This window comes from Pteropus vampyrus, unplaced genomic scaffold, assembly GCF_000151845.1.
Source record: "Pteropus vampyrus isolate Shadow unplaced genomic scaffold, Pvam_2.0 Scaffold150, whole genome shotgun sequence".
Taxonomy (NCBI): domain Eukaryota; kingdom Metazoa; phylum Chordata; class Mammalia; order Chiroptera; family Pteropodidae; genus Pteropus; species Pteropus vampyrus.
Genome location: NW_011888931.1, coordinates 3,533,370 through 3,549,448, shown reverse-complemented (window position 1 = coordinate 3,549,448; position 16,079 = coordinate 3,533,370). Strand labels below are relative to the sequence as shown.

At 36.5% G+C, this 16,079-nt stretch overlaps 1 protein-coding gene across 1 annotated transcript in view; it reads right to left on the bottom strand.

Annotated features, from left to right (window-relative positions):
* The window catches only part of ARMC4 (armadillo repeat containing 4), a 154,377-nt gene that overhangs the window by 116,240 nt on the left and 22,058 nt on the right, over positions 1–16,079 (bottom strand). The window contains exons 7-9 of the mRNA XM_023536192.1: positions 15,335–15,537; positions 13,823–13,912; positions 11,985–12,132 (exon numbers count right to left, since the gene is read on the bottom strand). Coding sequence (XP_023391960.1) covers positions 11,985–12,132; positions 13,823–13,912; positions 15,335–15,537 — 441 coding nt within the window. The remainder of the gene's footprint in view (positions 1–11,984; positions 12,133–13,822; positions 13,913–15,334; positions 15,538–16,079) is intronic.

Here is a 16,079-nt window from a genome sequence, read left to right as displayed (position 1 = left end):
ATCAAGAGTCAGCAGGCAAGACCTGGTGAGGTGACACAACCATCACATAGCCATCCAGCTGGCTTTCTATGTTCTTAGCATTTCTTCCTCCAAACACGCCACTCAGAGAGCAAGAAAAGTGAGTGCCTGCCAATGACTGTTAATGACGATGAAGGGCCTGGCGCCCGGCATGGAGCTTTGGCTTACAGGTGCTCATCCCCTCCCGGGGTCAGAAATGGCGAACAGTCAGTGCTCAAAGTGAGTGGCACATGGCCACGTAAGTCAAGGCGGTAAAATATATTGCCTTGCCTTCTGTTTATTTGCAAAACGATTTTATACCGATGATTCAGTGCTCATAAACCTAAGACTCAAGAGATGAGACTCAGAGAACTCCAGGAAGGAAAATGAGAAAAGACTGTTCCAGAAGAAAAAAGAAATTTGACTCAGACTGTTATACTACAAGCTTGCTAAGAATTCTGATTGGGAATAAGGGGTAAGGGACGATGCAAGGATTCCCTACACATTCTTTTTAAATAGCCGTGGAACATTGACAGACATTGATAATTTATTGGAATATCCTAGTTATTACAATGAGAAAAAATCTGTACCAAATATAACTGCCTTCCTAAAAAGAGTAGAAGAATGAATTGAATAATTATGATAATTACTAAAAATAGCTCAGTAAAGTGGCTGGATACAAGGGCAACATTCAAAAAAATAAGTAACTTTCCATACACTAAGAATAACAAATAGAAATGTATAATCTGAAAAATGTTCCCATGACAATATTAGCAAAATAACAACAAAAATATCTGAGTAAATCTCACAAGAAATGTGTTGGAAATATATGGAAAAAAGCAATTAAGTTTTACTAAAGTACGCAAAGAATTAAATAAATAAATGGTTATACCATACTCCTAAATAGGATAGCTGAATGTTATTAAAATTGCAGTTTATCCAATGGTAACTTATAAATTCATGCAAACCAACCAAAGTCTCAATAGCAGTTTTTGAGTTGTTTCTTTTTTTAAACTTAATTCTCAGCTCATTCTAAATATGACTTGGAATACAAAATACACAAAAAGTAGGTTTAAATTTTTTAAAGAAAACTCTCTGGCAAATCAATTATTAAAATACAGCAAACTATAGCAATTAAAACAGTATGGAACTGGCTTGGGAACATCCAAATAAATCAACATAACAGAGACAGACCCAGAAACAAACTCTCGCATGTGAGACTATACAGTATTTGTTAAAGGTAGATGCTCTCAAATCATTTAAGAAAAGAGTGGACAAGCCAATAACCTGTGTTGATACAACTATCCACCTAGAGAAGAAAAGTAAAGTTAGATACCACCTCTTACTATACATAAATCCAAATGGATTAAGGACCTGAACTTTTTTAAAAAGCTACTATCAGAAGGAAATAGAAAGCATTTGTTGTCTTAGAATGGCTTCAGAAGAACCTTTCTAACTCTCAAGACACAAAATCCATAAGCCACTAAGAAAACAGTTGATATATTTATTAATGTACAATTTAAAAACTCATAACAAAGAGTAGATAAAAAGACATGACAAAATATCTGTAAATAATATAATGAAGAATTAATTTGCATTGAGAACCGAAGACAAAGAACTCCACAGAAAAACAGGCAAGGCGTACAATACAATGGCTACTGACATTTCAAAAAATTTATCAATCTCACTAGTAATCAGGAATAAGCAAATTTACACATGACACATTTTTCCCTTATCAGAATTGGCCAAATAAATAAATAAATAAATAAATAAAATACTGCAGATTAGTAAGAATTTATAACAGTGAATCTCTTTCCTAGATGAACAAGTCTCAGACCCTGGGGAGAGTTTAAAGGCTATTAATGGCCAGACCTTTTCTAGACAAATTCAGTTAAAACTTCCACAAATGGTATCTGGGCATCGGGGTCTTTGTTTGTTTTGTTTTTAAAAGCCTGGCTGATTTCGTTCTGTAATAAAGGTTGAAAACCTTTGGTATTTTACTAATAGAATGTAAACTGATGCTTGCTTTCTGTAGAGAGTATCAAATAAAAAGATTTTTATAGAATCCAGCTTGGTTGGTTTATTACTTTTCATTATTTCCCTTTAAATTAAAAAAAAAAATGCAGTACTTCCCAAACTTTACTGTGCATATATTTTTTCTGTTTATTAAAACAGCTTTATTGAAGTATAATTGATATACAAAAAACTGCACATCTTTAATGTATACAAGTTGATGAGCTTGGAAATATGCACACACCTTTGAAGCCATCAACAACAGATTTATTACCATCGATCAAGGTAATAAACATATCCATCACCTCCAAAAGTTTCCTTATGTTTTTTGCAGTAATACCACTTAACATGAGAGCTACCCTCTTAATTTTTTAAAGGGCACAATACAGTATTATTACCTATAGGCACTTACGTTATACAGCAGATCTCTAGAACTTACTCATCTTGCAAAACTGAAACATTATACCCATTGAACGACAACTCCCCATTAGAACTATCAACATTTAAATGTATACTCTTTGACCCAAGCAATTCCATTTCAAAGAATCTACCCTACAGAAATAGTGTCCATAGCCAAAGAATACATAAACATATTTGCTGCAGTGCTGCTGGAGCAACAAAAATTGATCTGGGAGATGATCTAACAAGTTATCAAAAAAGAACTGTTCAATTATTGATATATACATATAATGAAATACTATGTAGCAACTTAAAGGGCTCAAATAGGCATGAAAGATCACCAAGGTGTAACATTAAATATAAAAAGAAAAATGTAGAATAGTATGACTTCATTTTATGTATAAAAATTATAAATGTATATGAACAGAAACATCTGGAAGGGAGCTTTCACTTTCATTATTTTGCATGGCTTGAATATTTACAATGAGCGTATGATAATGCATTTTATAATATTTTAAGATGTTAAATTCAGAAGAGAATAAGAAAAGGACCAGAAGAGGAACATATGCTTCTGTTATACCCTGCATGTCACAGAAACATTAAGAGGCCACAACCAGATAGCCACACCCACCCAGAGAGCAAAAGCTGGGAAGAAAGTCACAGCCCTTGCCAGCAGGAATCTCAGAGGCTAGTAGACCAAAAAGGGACATGGAGTTTAACATTTGTCCTATAAACATGCAGTTTGTAATAATGATTACAACAGATTATAGATTCACGTGTAAAATGAAAGATCATTTATACCCAATCTGGTACCTCTTTTACTCCTTTAGAAATTCTTCAGCATACAAACTTCTATAACAAGACATGAATATGTGTTTTGAGAACAAAAAGTAAACCAGCTTGGTGCATTATATTAACTGGGAGCTAGGCAATATTATTTTACTTCACTATGTTTAGCCTCTCAAATTTGAGGGGAAGCATACTTTGAGGAACAAAAAAAATGGTGTGGCTACAAATACATCAGGCAGCAAATACCTTGGAAATATCTATTACATTTTCAGATCATTACATAAAACTGCCTTAGATATCAAAATTCTTTCCAATCAAAAATCTTATGAATAGCTAGATGGGCAGTGTGTATCATATAATTATGCTCTAGCTGGGCTAGTTCACAGTGTGCATTCATGAATGAATGAATGAGTTAAAGCTTAAGAGGCTGCCTATGAGATTTTTTAAATTGTCATTTTTCAGTAGTTAAGTTGACATGGTTGTATAATGCTAGCTAGAAGTGGCATAAACTGTTATGGTTCACTAGCATTGTATTATCATACTCATCAAATCACCTTTGCTTTTTCTCCACTTTCATTTATTTATAATAGCCGAAAGGAAGGAGATTTTAAAGCTCAAAAACTGAAAAAGTTATTATTTTATTTTGGGAGTATAGATTTCCCTGTGGAAATGAGAAATCTCTCCATCACTTCCACCATCTCTTGTGTAATAAAAATCAAAGGGGATGACTTCTTTTTTTGTGGGCAATATAAACATACAAGTAATACACATCTCGAGTAATCCAAGTATTTAAAAGATGTTCATTTCTTACACCTGATGAGTTAAGAAAATATAAATGTGAACTCTAATGGGTAGAAATTTTGTTGGATGATGGAATTTAAAATATGATATCTGACAGGTAGTTTTTTTAAAAAGCTTTTTTTAAAAAAGCTCTCCTACTCTTTGTCACAGTCTTTTTTTTTTTAAGTTAACCCATGTCAATGTAACAACGTATGTCTTAACTTAAAGAATGTATCTCAGGAAAGTGGTATTAATCTTCCTTTTTAACTAGTGGAGTTTATCTGGGTGCATAAACAGTGACTTTTTTTTTTCATTTTTGAAAGATTCTTTTCAATAAGAATAACACAGTACGACGTTCCTCTCCATTTAAGTAAAAACCTAGCAAAAGAGCACTCTCATACTGCCTCCAAAAACGACTACTGAATTTCTTTAAAAAGTGTTTTCTGTTTAGTTAGCCTCTTATACAGATGAGAAGAAGAAGAAAAAAAAACCCAAGATAGAAAAAAAGGAACATCCAACAGCAAAGCCTGCAGCACCCCCGACCCTTGAAGTTCTTGACAGTGGGACGGGATAACCAGGCAACCGGTAGTAAAGACAGGAGTCTGGATGCCAGTCCTGGCCTCACGCCGCCTTCTGTGTGGCCAGGAGTGAAGTATTTCTCAGCTTTTCCACAATGAAACAAGAATCACAGTACCTGCCACTCTATACCCAAAGCCCAAGTAATGGGGAAGGAATTTAATTAACTGTAATTGATTGCAAAGTCCATCAAATTCTTGCAATGAAAAATCATATACCTATTTGAGGAATACCTCAGAGGTATTGTGGTTTCAGTTCCAGTCCACCACATTAAAGCCTCACAATACAGCAAGTCCTTCATTTCTGCCAGTGGAGGGTCTTGCCTTCAATTTGTAAAAAATGCAACATCTGTGAAGCACAATAAAGTGAAGCACAATAGCTATGCCTGCGACTCCCTATTACCGCTTAGAACTCTTTAACCAGTTAAGGGTGGGTGTGTGTGTGGGGGGTGTGTGTGTGCATGTGTTCGCTTCGTGGAAGATCATTAAGGAACTGACCACCGTAAAGGGATGAAGAAGTACAAATTAGTAGTTACAAAACAGTGATGAGGATGTAGAATACAGCATAGAGAACATACATAGTCAATATTATCGTCATGGCTATGTGCAGTGCCAGGTGGGTGCTAGAGTAATCGGGGGATCACTTCATAAATTACATAATTGTCTAACCATTGTACTGTGTACCCGAAACTAACAATGAATGAATGAATGAAAGTAGTCTTTAACCAAAGTTTTCAAATATGAGAATATCACTGCTGAGAATCCCTGCACCAGACCGGAAATCCAAACCGGGCCAGGGGAGGGAGGCCCGAGTGTTTCCTGGGAAGCTTCATGGGCTTTCTGGTGTGATTGTCTTTTAGTTATCACTCTGGAGAGTCCTGGCCTGAGAATTATGAATTTGTGGATACATGACAGAACAGGAGAATAACTAGCAAGACCCCCGGCTCATATGAAAAGTGAAGTCGACACCAGTGTTTTACAAATTGGATCATACAGAATGAACAAATTAGGCACTACCTCTCACCAACACGTCGGTGTGGAGAGAGAAGATAAATGCACAGCAGTCATTATAAGTTGCTACTCAGCAGCCTACAGCAGACATTTTCCGCTTAGTGAAGGTTCAGATACCATCACCATCTCCCCAGAATGTGGGAACAAGGACTGCCCCTGTATCACTTTCAAGACTGACACCACATTTGTGAATATACATTAAAAAGCCCTCAGTCTCCCCAGGCTTCACATCTAGCTCCTCACAGTTTCAGTGGTAAGAGCTTTCACTTGGAAGGAAACTCACTTTAAAAATAGACCTTTTTTGCTTTTTGCTTCAAACTTTCCCAATTACTTATCTTCCTTTAATTAATCTTTTGTGTCTATGAGCTAGTTGCATAAAATTACCAAATGTTACTTTAAGATTTTTTTTAAAAGGCCATGATGTAATCTGCTTATAGGATGGCAAACTAACATTTAAAGAAAGACTTCCAGTTTAACACTGGAATTTTGATCCAAAAATATTGCCTCAGTTGTACTAACTCAAGGGAGAGGCAGCAACTCTCTGATTAACTATTAAGTGATCACGTTCCATCATAAATTAAAAGACAAAACAGGGCCACAAGCTCCATACTCTCTCCTCAGTCTCACTTATCCTGTGGCTCCTGAAGAGGCACAGCTTCATTTCTAATGACTAATTTGAGTTTCGTTCCTTTATTTCCAACTACTGCATGGGCATCTCTATTTGAACAGTTCACTCTCTTCAAACTTAATCTGTCCTGAACCAAACCTTCATCATAAATTGGCTTTCCTTTTTTCTTGGTCATTTCTTTGTTGCTACTGGAGACATGATCCTCTTCTAATCCCCCAACAGACTTTCACTATAAACACAACTGCCTTGTCACTGGCCTCCGTCTCTTCCCACCCAGATTCATTTTGCATAACACCTGCTGCTAGACTCAGCCTTTGCAATCAACACGTTCATCCTCCCACTCCCCCAGGTGGACTCTGATCGAAATCCCAGGTGCTGAAACAGACATCCGGCAGGGAGGAGATGCACCTGGAGAAATGGCCCTGGGGATTAGCCCTAGATTCCTCCATTATTGAGACATGTACTCAGGAAAGAGACCAGACCAACAAAGCCCTTCAAGTCTTCAACTTGCCTGCTAATATTATCTCAGCTGAGCTTGGGGTTGATGCGAGGATGGTACAGAGTTTATCTTCAAGGGACAGCCCTGGGAAATACCCACAGGGGAGATAAAGCCTGATTGTAGACCAAGGCTCTGAGATACCTCCAAGCTACCTAAAAGCTGACCATTTTCTTGCCATCACTTTAGTCTCAATTTTCTCTTGGATTTACTGATCCTGTAGTATTAAATTCCAAACCCAATCCAACCCCAAGCCACACAGAAATGGACTGCAACACGCCTCCGGCCTTCCATCCAGAAATTCATTCTTGGTTTTAAGGATACTTGCACTAATGGGTATGAAATGCAGATCTCTAATTATGGCCTTTTAACATTTTGTCTCATGTTACTAAAGAGAACCCATTTCTATTAATTTATGGTATTATAACAGTTGTTGCTAATAATCATTCAGCGCTCCTCCTATTTGACAAAGGAGTTCTCCACATACCTGATTTAGAAATGAGTGAAACTTCTGTATTTTTAGAGATGAACAGGATTAGTGTAGAGCATACACCTTAAAAACCGTCTCCCCTACTCATTGGAACTGGTCCAAAGGAAAACATTTTAACTGCAAGATTTCGAAGGAATCCTGACCAGAGGAGAAAATAATATCCATATGAAGCTCGCAAATGGGGTAAGAATAGCATATTTACAAGGAGAAAGGGAGCAGGAAAAGGCAGAGGAGAATAAAAGAAGGCAGGGAAAGATGGCAGCAGCAGAAGGAACGGCTCTGGCTCAGGAGGCAAGACAGCTCTCGAGGACCTGGGCATGAAGAACAGCACAGTCGGGCCCTTCAAGAGTGCTGTCCTCCCCCATCATACCTTCTGGGCAGAGGGCGGAGAGGCAAGCCTGTGCTCATAGCAAGACACTCTGCAAGACTCAGAAATACATTTAATAAGGTCTCGCCACTCAAGGAGCAGCTGATGAGACAGACACGATGAATCATAATGATGGCAGGAGGCAGAATACAAGTGCTTCTCACTAAGGTAGCTGAAGGGGGTTCACTGCTTCACTTAGAATTGGGGTACAGAGTCATTGGCTATGTAGAAAAAAAGTTGGAAGGCTGGTGAGTAAAAATGCAAAATATTAGCTTAAAATTGAATTGTGTTCTAAAAATCCAGATTAAAGGAATATATACATATATAAAATTTGCAAGATGTAATGAACGCGTATCAAGGCCAAATAATTAAATACAAACTCCCTTTACTTACATGCCAAGATCTGAGCTCATAGGTCTGGATAAATAATAAGCTATAGTTCATTGACCTGTTTGGGTATTAATGAGCTCATCAAATTTTTTTTTCAACAATCACAGACATTGCTGTACTTGGAAAATTGTAAGTAGAAAGTCAGGTCAACATTAATATTCCTCTGCTAGTTTAAATCTACATTTAAGGCATAATTTTATAAATTAAAATGTCAGGTTATTTATTTTGAGATTACCTACAGACGTTCAATTGTGCATTTCACAGACTTTTAATATCCTTTTGTGTCTCCATATAAGACATTTATCTGCGTTGAAACCTTGAAATCATTTGTAGATATACTTTTTCTTTTATTGGCTATGCTAAGAATATTTACCTGTGGGAACTATAATAATTCCAAGCAATTTACTGTCTGGCCAAAAGTATCACATTTGCACATGATTTATTGATGAAGAACTTGTGTGAGCTTAAGTAGCACTTCATCAATAAATGTTTTCCTTAGCCATTCTGGGACAGAAACATTGCATCCCTTTTTGGCCTAGATTATAGGGACTTACCCTAAACAGTTGAAAAACTCAAGATAGTTATTCAATAATTAGACTATTTTAAGAACCCCTTTGCCATGTTCACTGGGAGGATATTATTGAAAAGGCAGTTCACTACCTAACTCACAGTCTGCCCTGCTAAGTCTTCAGGGAGAAAATTCTTTCTGCTCTTAGCCTCAGGATCAGTTACATTCATTGGCAACTGGGTTATTTCTATCTCATGGTGGTAAGAGTCTTTCCCTCACTGTATTAACTCAACAGTATTTCTCTCTCTTTACTGGTTGCTAGAAAGCCTAAAGCAAAAGCTGAGGGTCCTCTGTGTAAGTCAGTAAGACCACACCATGCATTGTCTATGTTATAATAAGTAATATAAATTATTATTGCCAATATTTTCCATGTGTTAGATTTCACTTAATATTCATAATAATCCTAAAATGTGGGAACTTTATTTTGCCATCTTGACCAATGAGGGGAAAAAAAGCCTAGATTGGTCCATCAACTCCCCCAAGGCCACTGAGCTAGTAAGTGGTAGATCCTGACTCATCTTAAGTCTTTCTGACATTGAAGATCATGCTTCTAACTGCTGCTCTGCTATTCTGCCTCCTGGCCTGGCTGATGCTTAACTCTTTTTTTCCTTTTACTAATGAAATATGGTTAATAGACCATAATTCTTTGGATAAACACCAGGGCTCTTCCAAATCTTCTTTCAAAGGCCACATACAACCACCAATGCCCATCTGGCTCAAACCACCCAAGTGCTGGGTAACAAAGTTCCCCACTAACAGACTTTTCCCCAGATGACATGCTCCTCAAGAGTAGAGATCGTGGGCAGCTCTGTGGTTCAGTAACGGAGTAGAGGTACTGCCTGGAAGGCCTACGGAGTCTGGACATCACTGCTATGTATGCTGGGCTGGGCCGCCATGCTGACTGCATGATTTGTGCATGAAGACACCTGTCAACGGGGGTGCAGGATAGTGGGGCATGAACTCCAGCCTGTGCTCCGTGCTAGTATTTCCAAACTCCCAAGATATGAATCTTCAAGATTCAGAATAAGAAGTCAGCATTACCAAGAAATTCCCAGGAATTATGGAAATCAAAGTTACTCCATACTTTTTCCTAAATTTTACTTACATTTTTAAAAATAATAACGATGACCACAACAGAGAATAATTTCCATATTAAACAGTGAATAATTTTTTGTGGTAGAGATGCTAAAAATTTCAGAGGCTTTCTGTAAAAAAAAAACTACATATTGTAGTAACATGTAAAAATGATTTTCACCTCTTATTTGATAACAGAAAACACTGAAACGGGGAACATTAATGCAAAATAAATGCCAAATAAAAGCCATTTTAAATACCGAAAAACCATATAAAATATTTTGTTTATAAGATATCATTCTTAAAATAAAAATTTAAAGCACCCAACCATTAATTGTCCTATCTGACAATGTTAGGTTTTGTTTCCTGATAAATATTCCAGGTGTAAAAAAAAAAAAAAATTTCTTTCATTTTACATTGATATTGGTCAAATTGTTCAGAGGCTTTGAAAAGCACAGCCAAGGTGGGCATTAGGGTGTGCTTCACATAAACTCATTTCCTTCTTTAATGATAAAAATATTTTATCCGCTTGCCCTGGTTCTGGTTTGGCCATTGAAGTCTATGTTGTTTTTGCTAATTCGGATTTTAGATCAGTTTCTGGTTTTATAACGGAGCGTTCCACAACATATTTACATCATCTTTTCCTGGCATTTCTTCTGTTAAATTACTAAGAAAGAACACATTGTAATGCATAATATATATACAATAGCAAACATCCAAACACTGAAAAAACGCCAGCAGACATTACCGGGTAGCACATCCAAATAACGTAACATTCAGATCTCCTTAGCATGCTTGACAAGACTACATAGCATCACAGGTGGAAAGTTCAAATTTAATGACTTATTTTGCTTCCAAATTTGTTCTTTCTTAGAACACCACTAATAGGATTTGTATAAAGTATACCATGCATATAAACTCATTAATAGTTTTGCAAGAATGACTCACCGTTAGCAGCAGACACACTAGTTTAGAGCACGATGACAGCTACAAGCAGGCTGACGGATTAGATTGTGACCACTTCTCTCCTACTTGCTCCTGTCCTGAAGCTTGGAAATGCCTGCTTTCACCTTTGACTCTGCTATCAGTATTTTTTGTTTCTTGGGTTTTTTTTTTAACTTTATTGAGGAATAATTTACAAATATAATTGTCTCTATTTAAAGTGTACAACATGCTGATTTGATATATATCTACACTGTGGAATGATTACCAAGATCAATATAATTAACTGCTCTTGTTTTCAATGATGCCAGTGGATTACTTCAAATCAGTAAGGTCTTTATGATGATGATTAAATTTTAATTCTCAAATGAAAATTAGAATACTTTTTTCCCATTTTCCCAATTTTTTGACTAGTTTTTCTTGGGATTCAGGATTCAGAAAAGCATATCACTTCTTTTTTTCTGAGAACTGCAGCTAAAGCTGTGACCATCAGAGGAAAGGGGCATATTTTTCTTGTAAGAAAACCTTTTTTTGGCTGACTTATGCCTACAAGGCCGTGTCCATGCAGAGGGCCTTTGTTGAATTCACAAAAATGTGCTATTTTACTTGAGAAAAACCTTAAAGGCACAGGAAAAGAACGCTTTAGCACTTTAAGAGTCACATAAATATCTTTAAATAATATGCAAAGCCACCTGCAAATACCCATGTTGATTTGACCAAAGATATGGAAAAGCAGGAGGAAAACATGAGATAAGTCAAATGTTTTTACAAGTATTTCTAGACTACAGCTTTAGACATGGCCCATACATCATCAATATCATTTGTCCAATATCAGAAATTAATATTAACCTGGATTTTAGCAAATCATTTTCCTTAATTTGCCTCCATCCAAGTACTTAAATAAAACATCATATGGGTCGGTTATTATGTAAAATGTTTTCACACACACATGATCTTGCTTAAGAGAATAATGGAAATAGGCCAATACACATTTTATGCATCTACAATGCATCAGACACTATACATGTTTCAAATGTGTTTTCTCAATCCTTAAAGTAATCCTATAGGATAGATATTAATTTTATTCCGTGGGTTGAGAAAAATAAGGCTCAAAACCATAACTTTTCAACAGCCACACTGTTGGTCATGCAGCCTAAAATTTAGTCTAAGTCCAACTTCCAAAATCCATGTTCTTTCCACAACACCATGCTGCAAATCAAAAAATGGTAGCAAGTCACAATATCTGGTGGCTGCCATGACCCACTGCCTACTCCCTGGCTAGAGAAAGGGCCGCCTGGCTGCTCAAGGTTATTAGACCTTCCCTCGTATACACTTAACTAAAACTAGGGATGCTTACTACCCTTATTTGAAAGAGACATACGATAAACTTGGAAGGAGAATATACAGTTTTGAAAAAAGGATTTAAAATAAACATTGCAAACATAGTACAAAAGATCTGTCTTACCTTTAAATATTTCACCAGCTTCTGAATTTGCCAATATTCCGATGGCAAATCTGCATTTGCTTCCTGACGATGATCAGGGGGTTCTTCATCTTCTTCACTCTCTGAGGAGCTTTCACTAACAATTTCCTCAATTTTGTCAGCATTCTTACTAAGAACAATAACAACAACAGCATATAATAAACATATTCATGCTACAGCATGGACATGGTTGTACTGTTACTATTTCAGAAACATATACATAGGTGATGAAAATTCTCAGAAAATCAAGAACAGAGGGGAACTTCCTCATCTTGATAAAGAATGTATACAAAAATCTATACTATCTTCACACTTAATGGTGCAAGACTGAATGCTTTCCCCCTGAGATCTAGAACAAGCATGCATGTCCACTTTGGCCAATGGCTGTTCAACATAGTAGTGGAGTCTCTAGTTTTAGATATAAATCTAACAAAACTTGTACAGGACATGTATGCTGAAAACTGTGAAATGCTGGTGAGAAAAACCAAAGTCCTAAATAGACAGACACAGTGCTCATGAATTAGAAGAGTGTACATAGTTAAGATTCCAATTTTCCCAAAATTGACAGAGGTTTAATGCAATTTCCATCAAATCCACAGTAAATGTTTCTGTAGATATAGCAAGATTTTAAGTTTATATAGAAAGGAAAGGAACTAGAATAGCTAAAACAATTTTTGAAAAAAGAAAGTGAGAAGAATCACTTTCCAGACTTCAAGATTTACTATACAGCTACAGTAATCAAGATAGTGTGGGTATTGGTGAAGGGCTAGATATAAAAAATGAACTAATCGTAACAGAGACCCAGAAATAGACCCATATATGTACACCCAACTGATTTTTGACAAAGATGCAAAGCAATCCAATAGACAGCCTTTCCATCAAATGATGCTGTAATAACTGGACTCCTTATATAAAATTAACTCAAAATGGATCACAGTCTTTATTGTAAAAGGTAAAACTATCAAAACTTTTAGAAAAAAAATCATTTTCAGCCCTACGGGTTTCATGACAAGTTCTTAGACATGACATCAAAAGCACAATCCATAAAAAAATGATAAACTGAACTTCATCAAAATTAAAAACTTGTTCTATGACAGACCTTACACATTAAGAGGATGAAAAGACAAGTAACAGAGAGGAGAAATATATGCAAATATATGCAAACTACATATCCAACCAATGATATCATAAAGAATTCTCAAAACTCGACATTAAAATAAACACAAATGATCTGATTGGAAAATGAGCAAAAGACATAGAGACATTTCATTGAAGAACATATACAGATGACAATAAACTCATAAAAAAAAGTTCGACATCATTAATCATTAGGAAAATGCTAAGACCACAATGAGGCACCAGTACATATCTTTAAGAATGGTTAAAAATACATGGCAATAGCAAATACTGGCAAGGATAAAGAAAAACTGAGTCTCACACACTGCTGGTGGGAATGTAAAATGGTACAGCCACTCTGGAAGAATCTGGCAATTTCTTAAAAAGCTAAACACATGATTACTATATGTGTCAGCAACTGGGCATTGATCCTAGAGAAATGAAAAACTTATATCCATACAAAAACTGTATATGTCTGTTCATAGCTGTTTTATTATTAATAGCCCAAAGCTGCAAAGAACTAAAATTTCCCTCAGTAGGTGAATAATTAAACTATAGTACATCCATACCATGGAATGCTACTTAACAATAAAGGAAGAGCCTAATAGAATAGTAAGAACTCCATTAATTAGCATTAACTAGCCCACTGTGTAAGAAATGGCTTTAAAGAACTTTTTGTGTCAACAGAAACATAATGAACTAACTGTGCTCTTCCAGGCGAAACAGATGGTGCTGACTTTTCAAGTTTTCCTCCATGTTTCTCCTCTTGGGTGTCTCTTTGTAAGATTTTGCGACTGAAAAAAAATTTCCTTTATTATTTTATACTGACCAACAGAATATTACAAATAGAAATGCATACAAATATTCCATCATTTCCATGCACCCAAATGATGTGTTTTCTTGACACAGACAATGACGATGAGTTCTAGCCTCATGTGACATTCTTTCGTCCTTCGAGCACAGCCATGCATTTTATATAATGAAGGAATGTTTTGTCCAGTATTTCTTTGTACTGGGAACAGGTCTTAACAGGCTGCCATTGTTGTGAAAGCCCATCACTCTGTTCCTTCTAACCTAGCGGCTTACTGCCCTGATTACAGTTACTTATTTTCTTACCTTCCTTACCCAACCTTAGAGCAGGGCCTTGTCTGGTTTTCCAGGTGTTCCCAGGTTTAGCACAGTCCTTGGCATCTACAGGGTTTTCATTAAATGCTTAAGTAAATTCTTAATTTAAAAAAAAAATAAGCACGTGGAAAAAGCAGAATTTAAAAGTTCACCTCCCAGTCAGTCAACAGAGTAGCCCACATTTGTCATTTTCAGATTCACACTTTCAAACAGAGTCGCAAAGAGCAAACACCCCCAAATCAACAAGAATCAGGGGAGCAAGAGTGTCTCCTCTTTCTACAGGACTCCCTCCTCCTGTCAGTTCTCTGAATTTGCCTCCAGAAGAAAAACATCCCCTGGTGCTCAGAAACCCTGCAGGGGAGGGTTCTGGTGTGAGCCGCTGGGAGCTTAACCCAATCAGATGACAAGATAGGACATTAAAAATAGGCTGAAACTTATAAAAAACAATGCTAAATTTTAAAAAGTGCTCTTAGCCTTCTGACTGCCTTAGCATTTACATACCACTGGCCCTTAATCTCTACTTTGATACCTATTAACAGAGGGTCCTAAGTGAAACTGGTCTTGTATATTTCAGACATTGCATCAAACCAGTGTCCACTTAAGCCTGTTAATATTTTTGAGGCTTTAGCCTTTTCACAGTATTTACTTAAAGTTCTGTTACTAGAGGAGACATTATCTCCATGAAGGTTTCTCTAATTAACTCACATAAATTTAATCACATAATTTTCATCCAAATTCCCCTGGCACTTACTTAGGTCCCTATCACTGTTTCCGTTTCCCAAGCGATTTTTCCATGTGTTTTATCATCTTTTTCACATGTAATTTGCCGACTCACCAACGACGTGAAAGTGAATTATGTTCTTCTCTTCCCTTCACAGTGCCCACTCATAAACCCTGTTGATTGTCAAATCTATCTACTTGAAGTATGAAGAGGAGCAGGAAGGAACCCACTTGTATAATAAAGGGAGGTTTTTGGGTTTTTTTTAACTACTCAGTATTATCTTACTATGAAATAAAGTTGTGTGAAAAATTAGGCAAATGTGGTTACTAAAGATGTTTTAAAAAATCCCATCATGCAGATGTCTACATACTCTTTGAAATCGACAGTGGTCTTCCAGTTTAAACTCGGCTCTAATCGCTTGGTCATTTGATTCTTCCCCAAATTAATCTGGTTCTTCAGCAAACTCTTGCCTGAACCAGTAGTAGCTTTACGTAAGGAATCTGCTTCTTCCTTCTTAGGTGCCTCGTGAGGCTGATCCTTTTCTTTTTGCTGTTCTTCATTGAGTCGTGTCTGCTTTATTAAAAAAAATTAAGATTAACATTTACAGTGATATCACTTTCGAATTATCTAGTGCTGTCTGAAAATTAACACTGGTGGTAAATTGAGAAAAGAAAGTATCAGATGCATCTAACTTGTATTGCTTAGTGACACAAACTGGATCAACTTCAGGACCAAGGCCTCTAGGGAAAATAGACTGACAGTGATATGATGTCCTAAACTTCACCTCTGCTGTAGCACAGATACAACAGCAGGGCTGGACTGCCTCACTCCTCACCACTGCTAAAAAAAAAACCTGAAATTCAAACCCTATGTTGACTGGGATGCATCATATTCAAATTGCTGAAGCCAAGGATAAAGAGAACATCTTACAGGGGGACAGATGACAGACACATGACAGAGGAGGAAACATAATGGTTAAGAGACTGCTCATCATAAACGATGCAAGCCCGAAAGAAAGGGAATTAATTATAACTTTAAAGTACTAAAAGAGAAAACAAATACTCAAAACCTGTCAACCAAAAATTCATACTGAGACAAAAAAAAAGTCTTTCAAA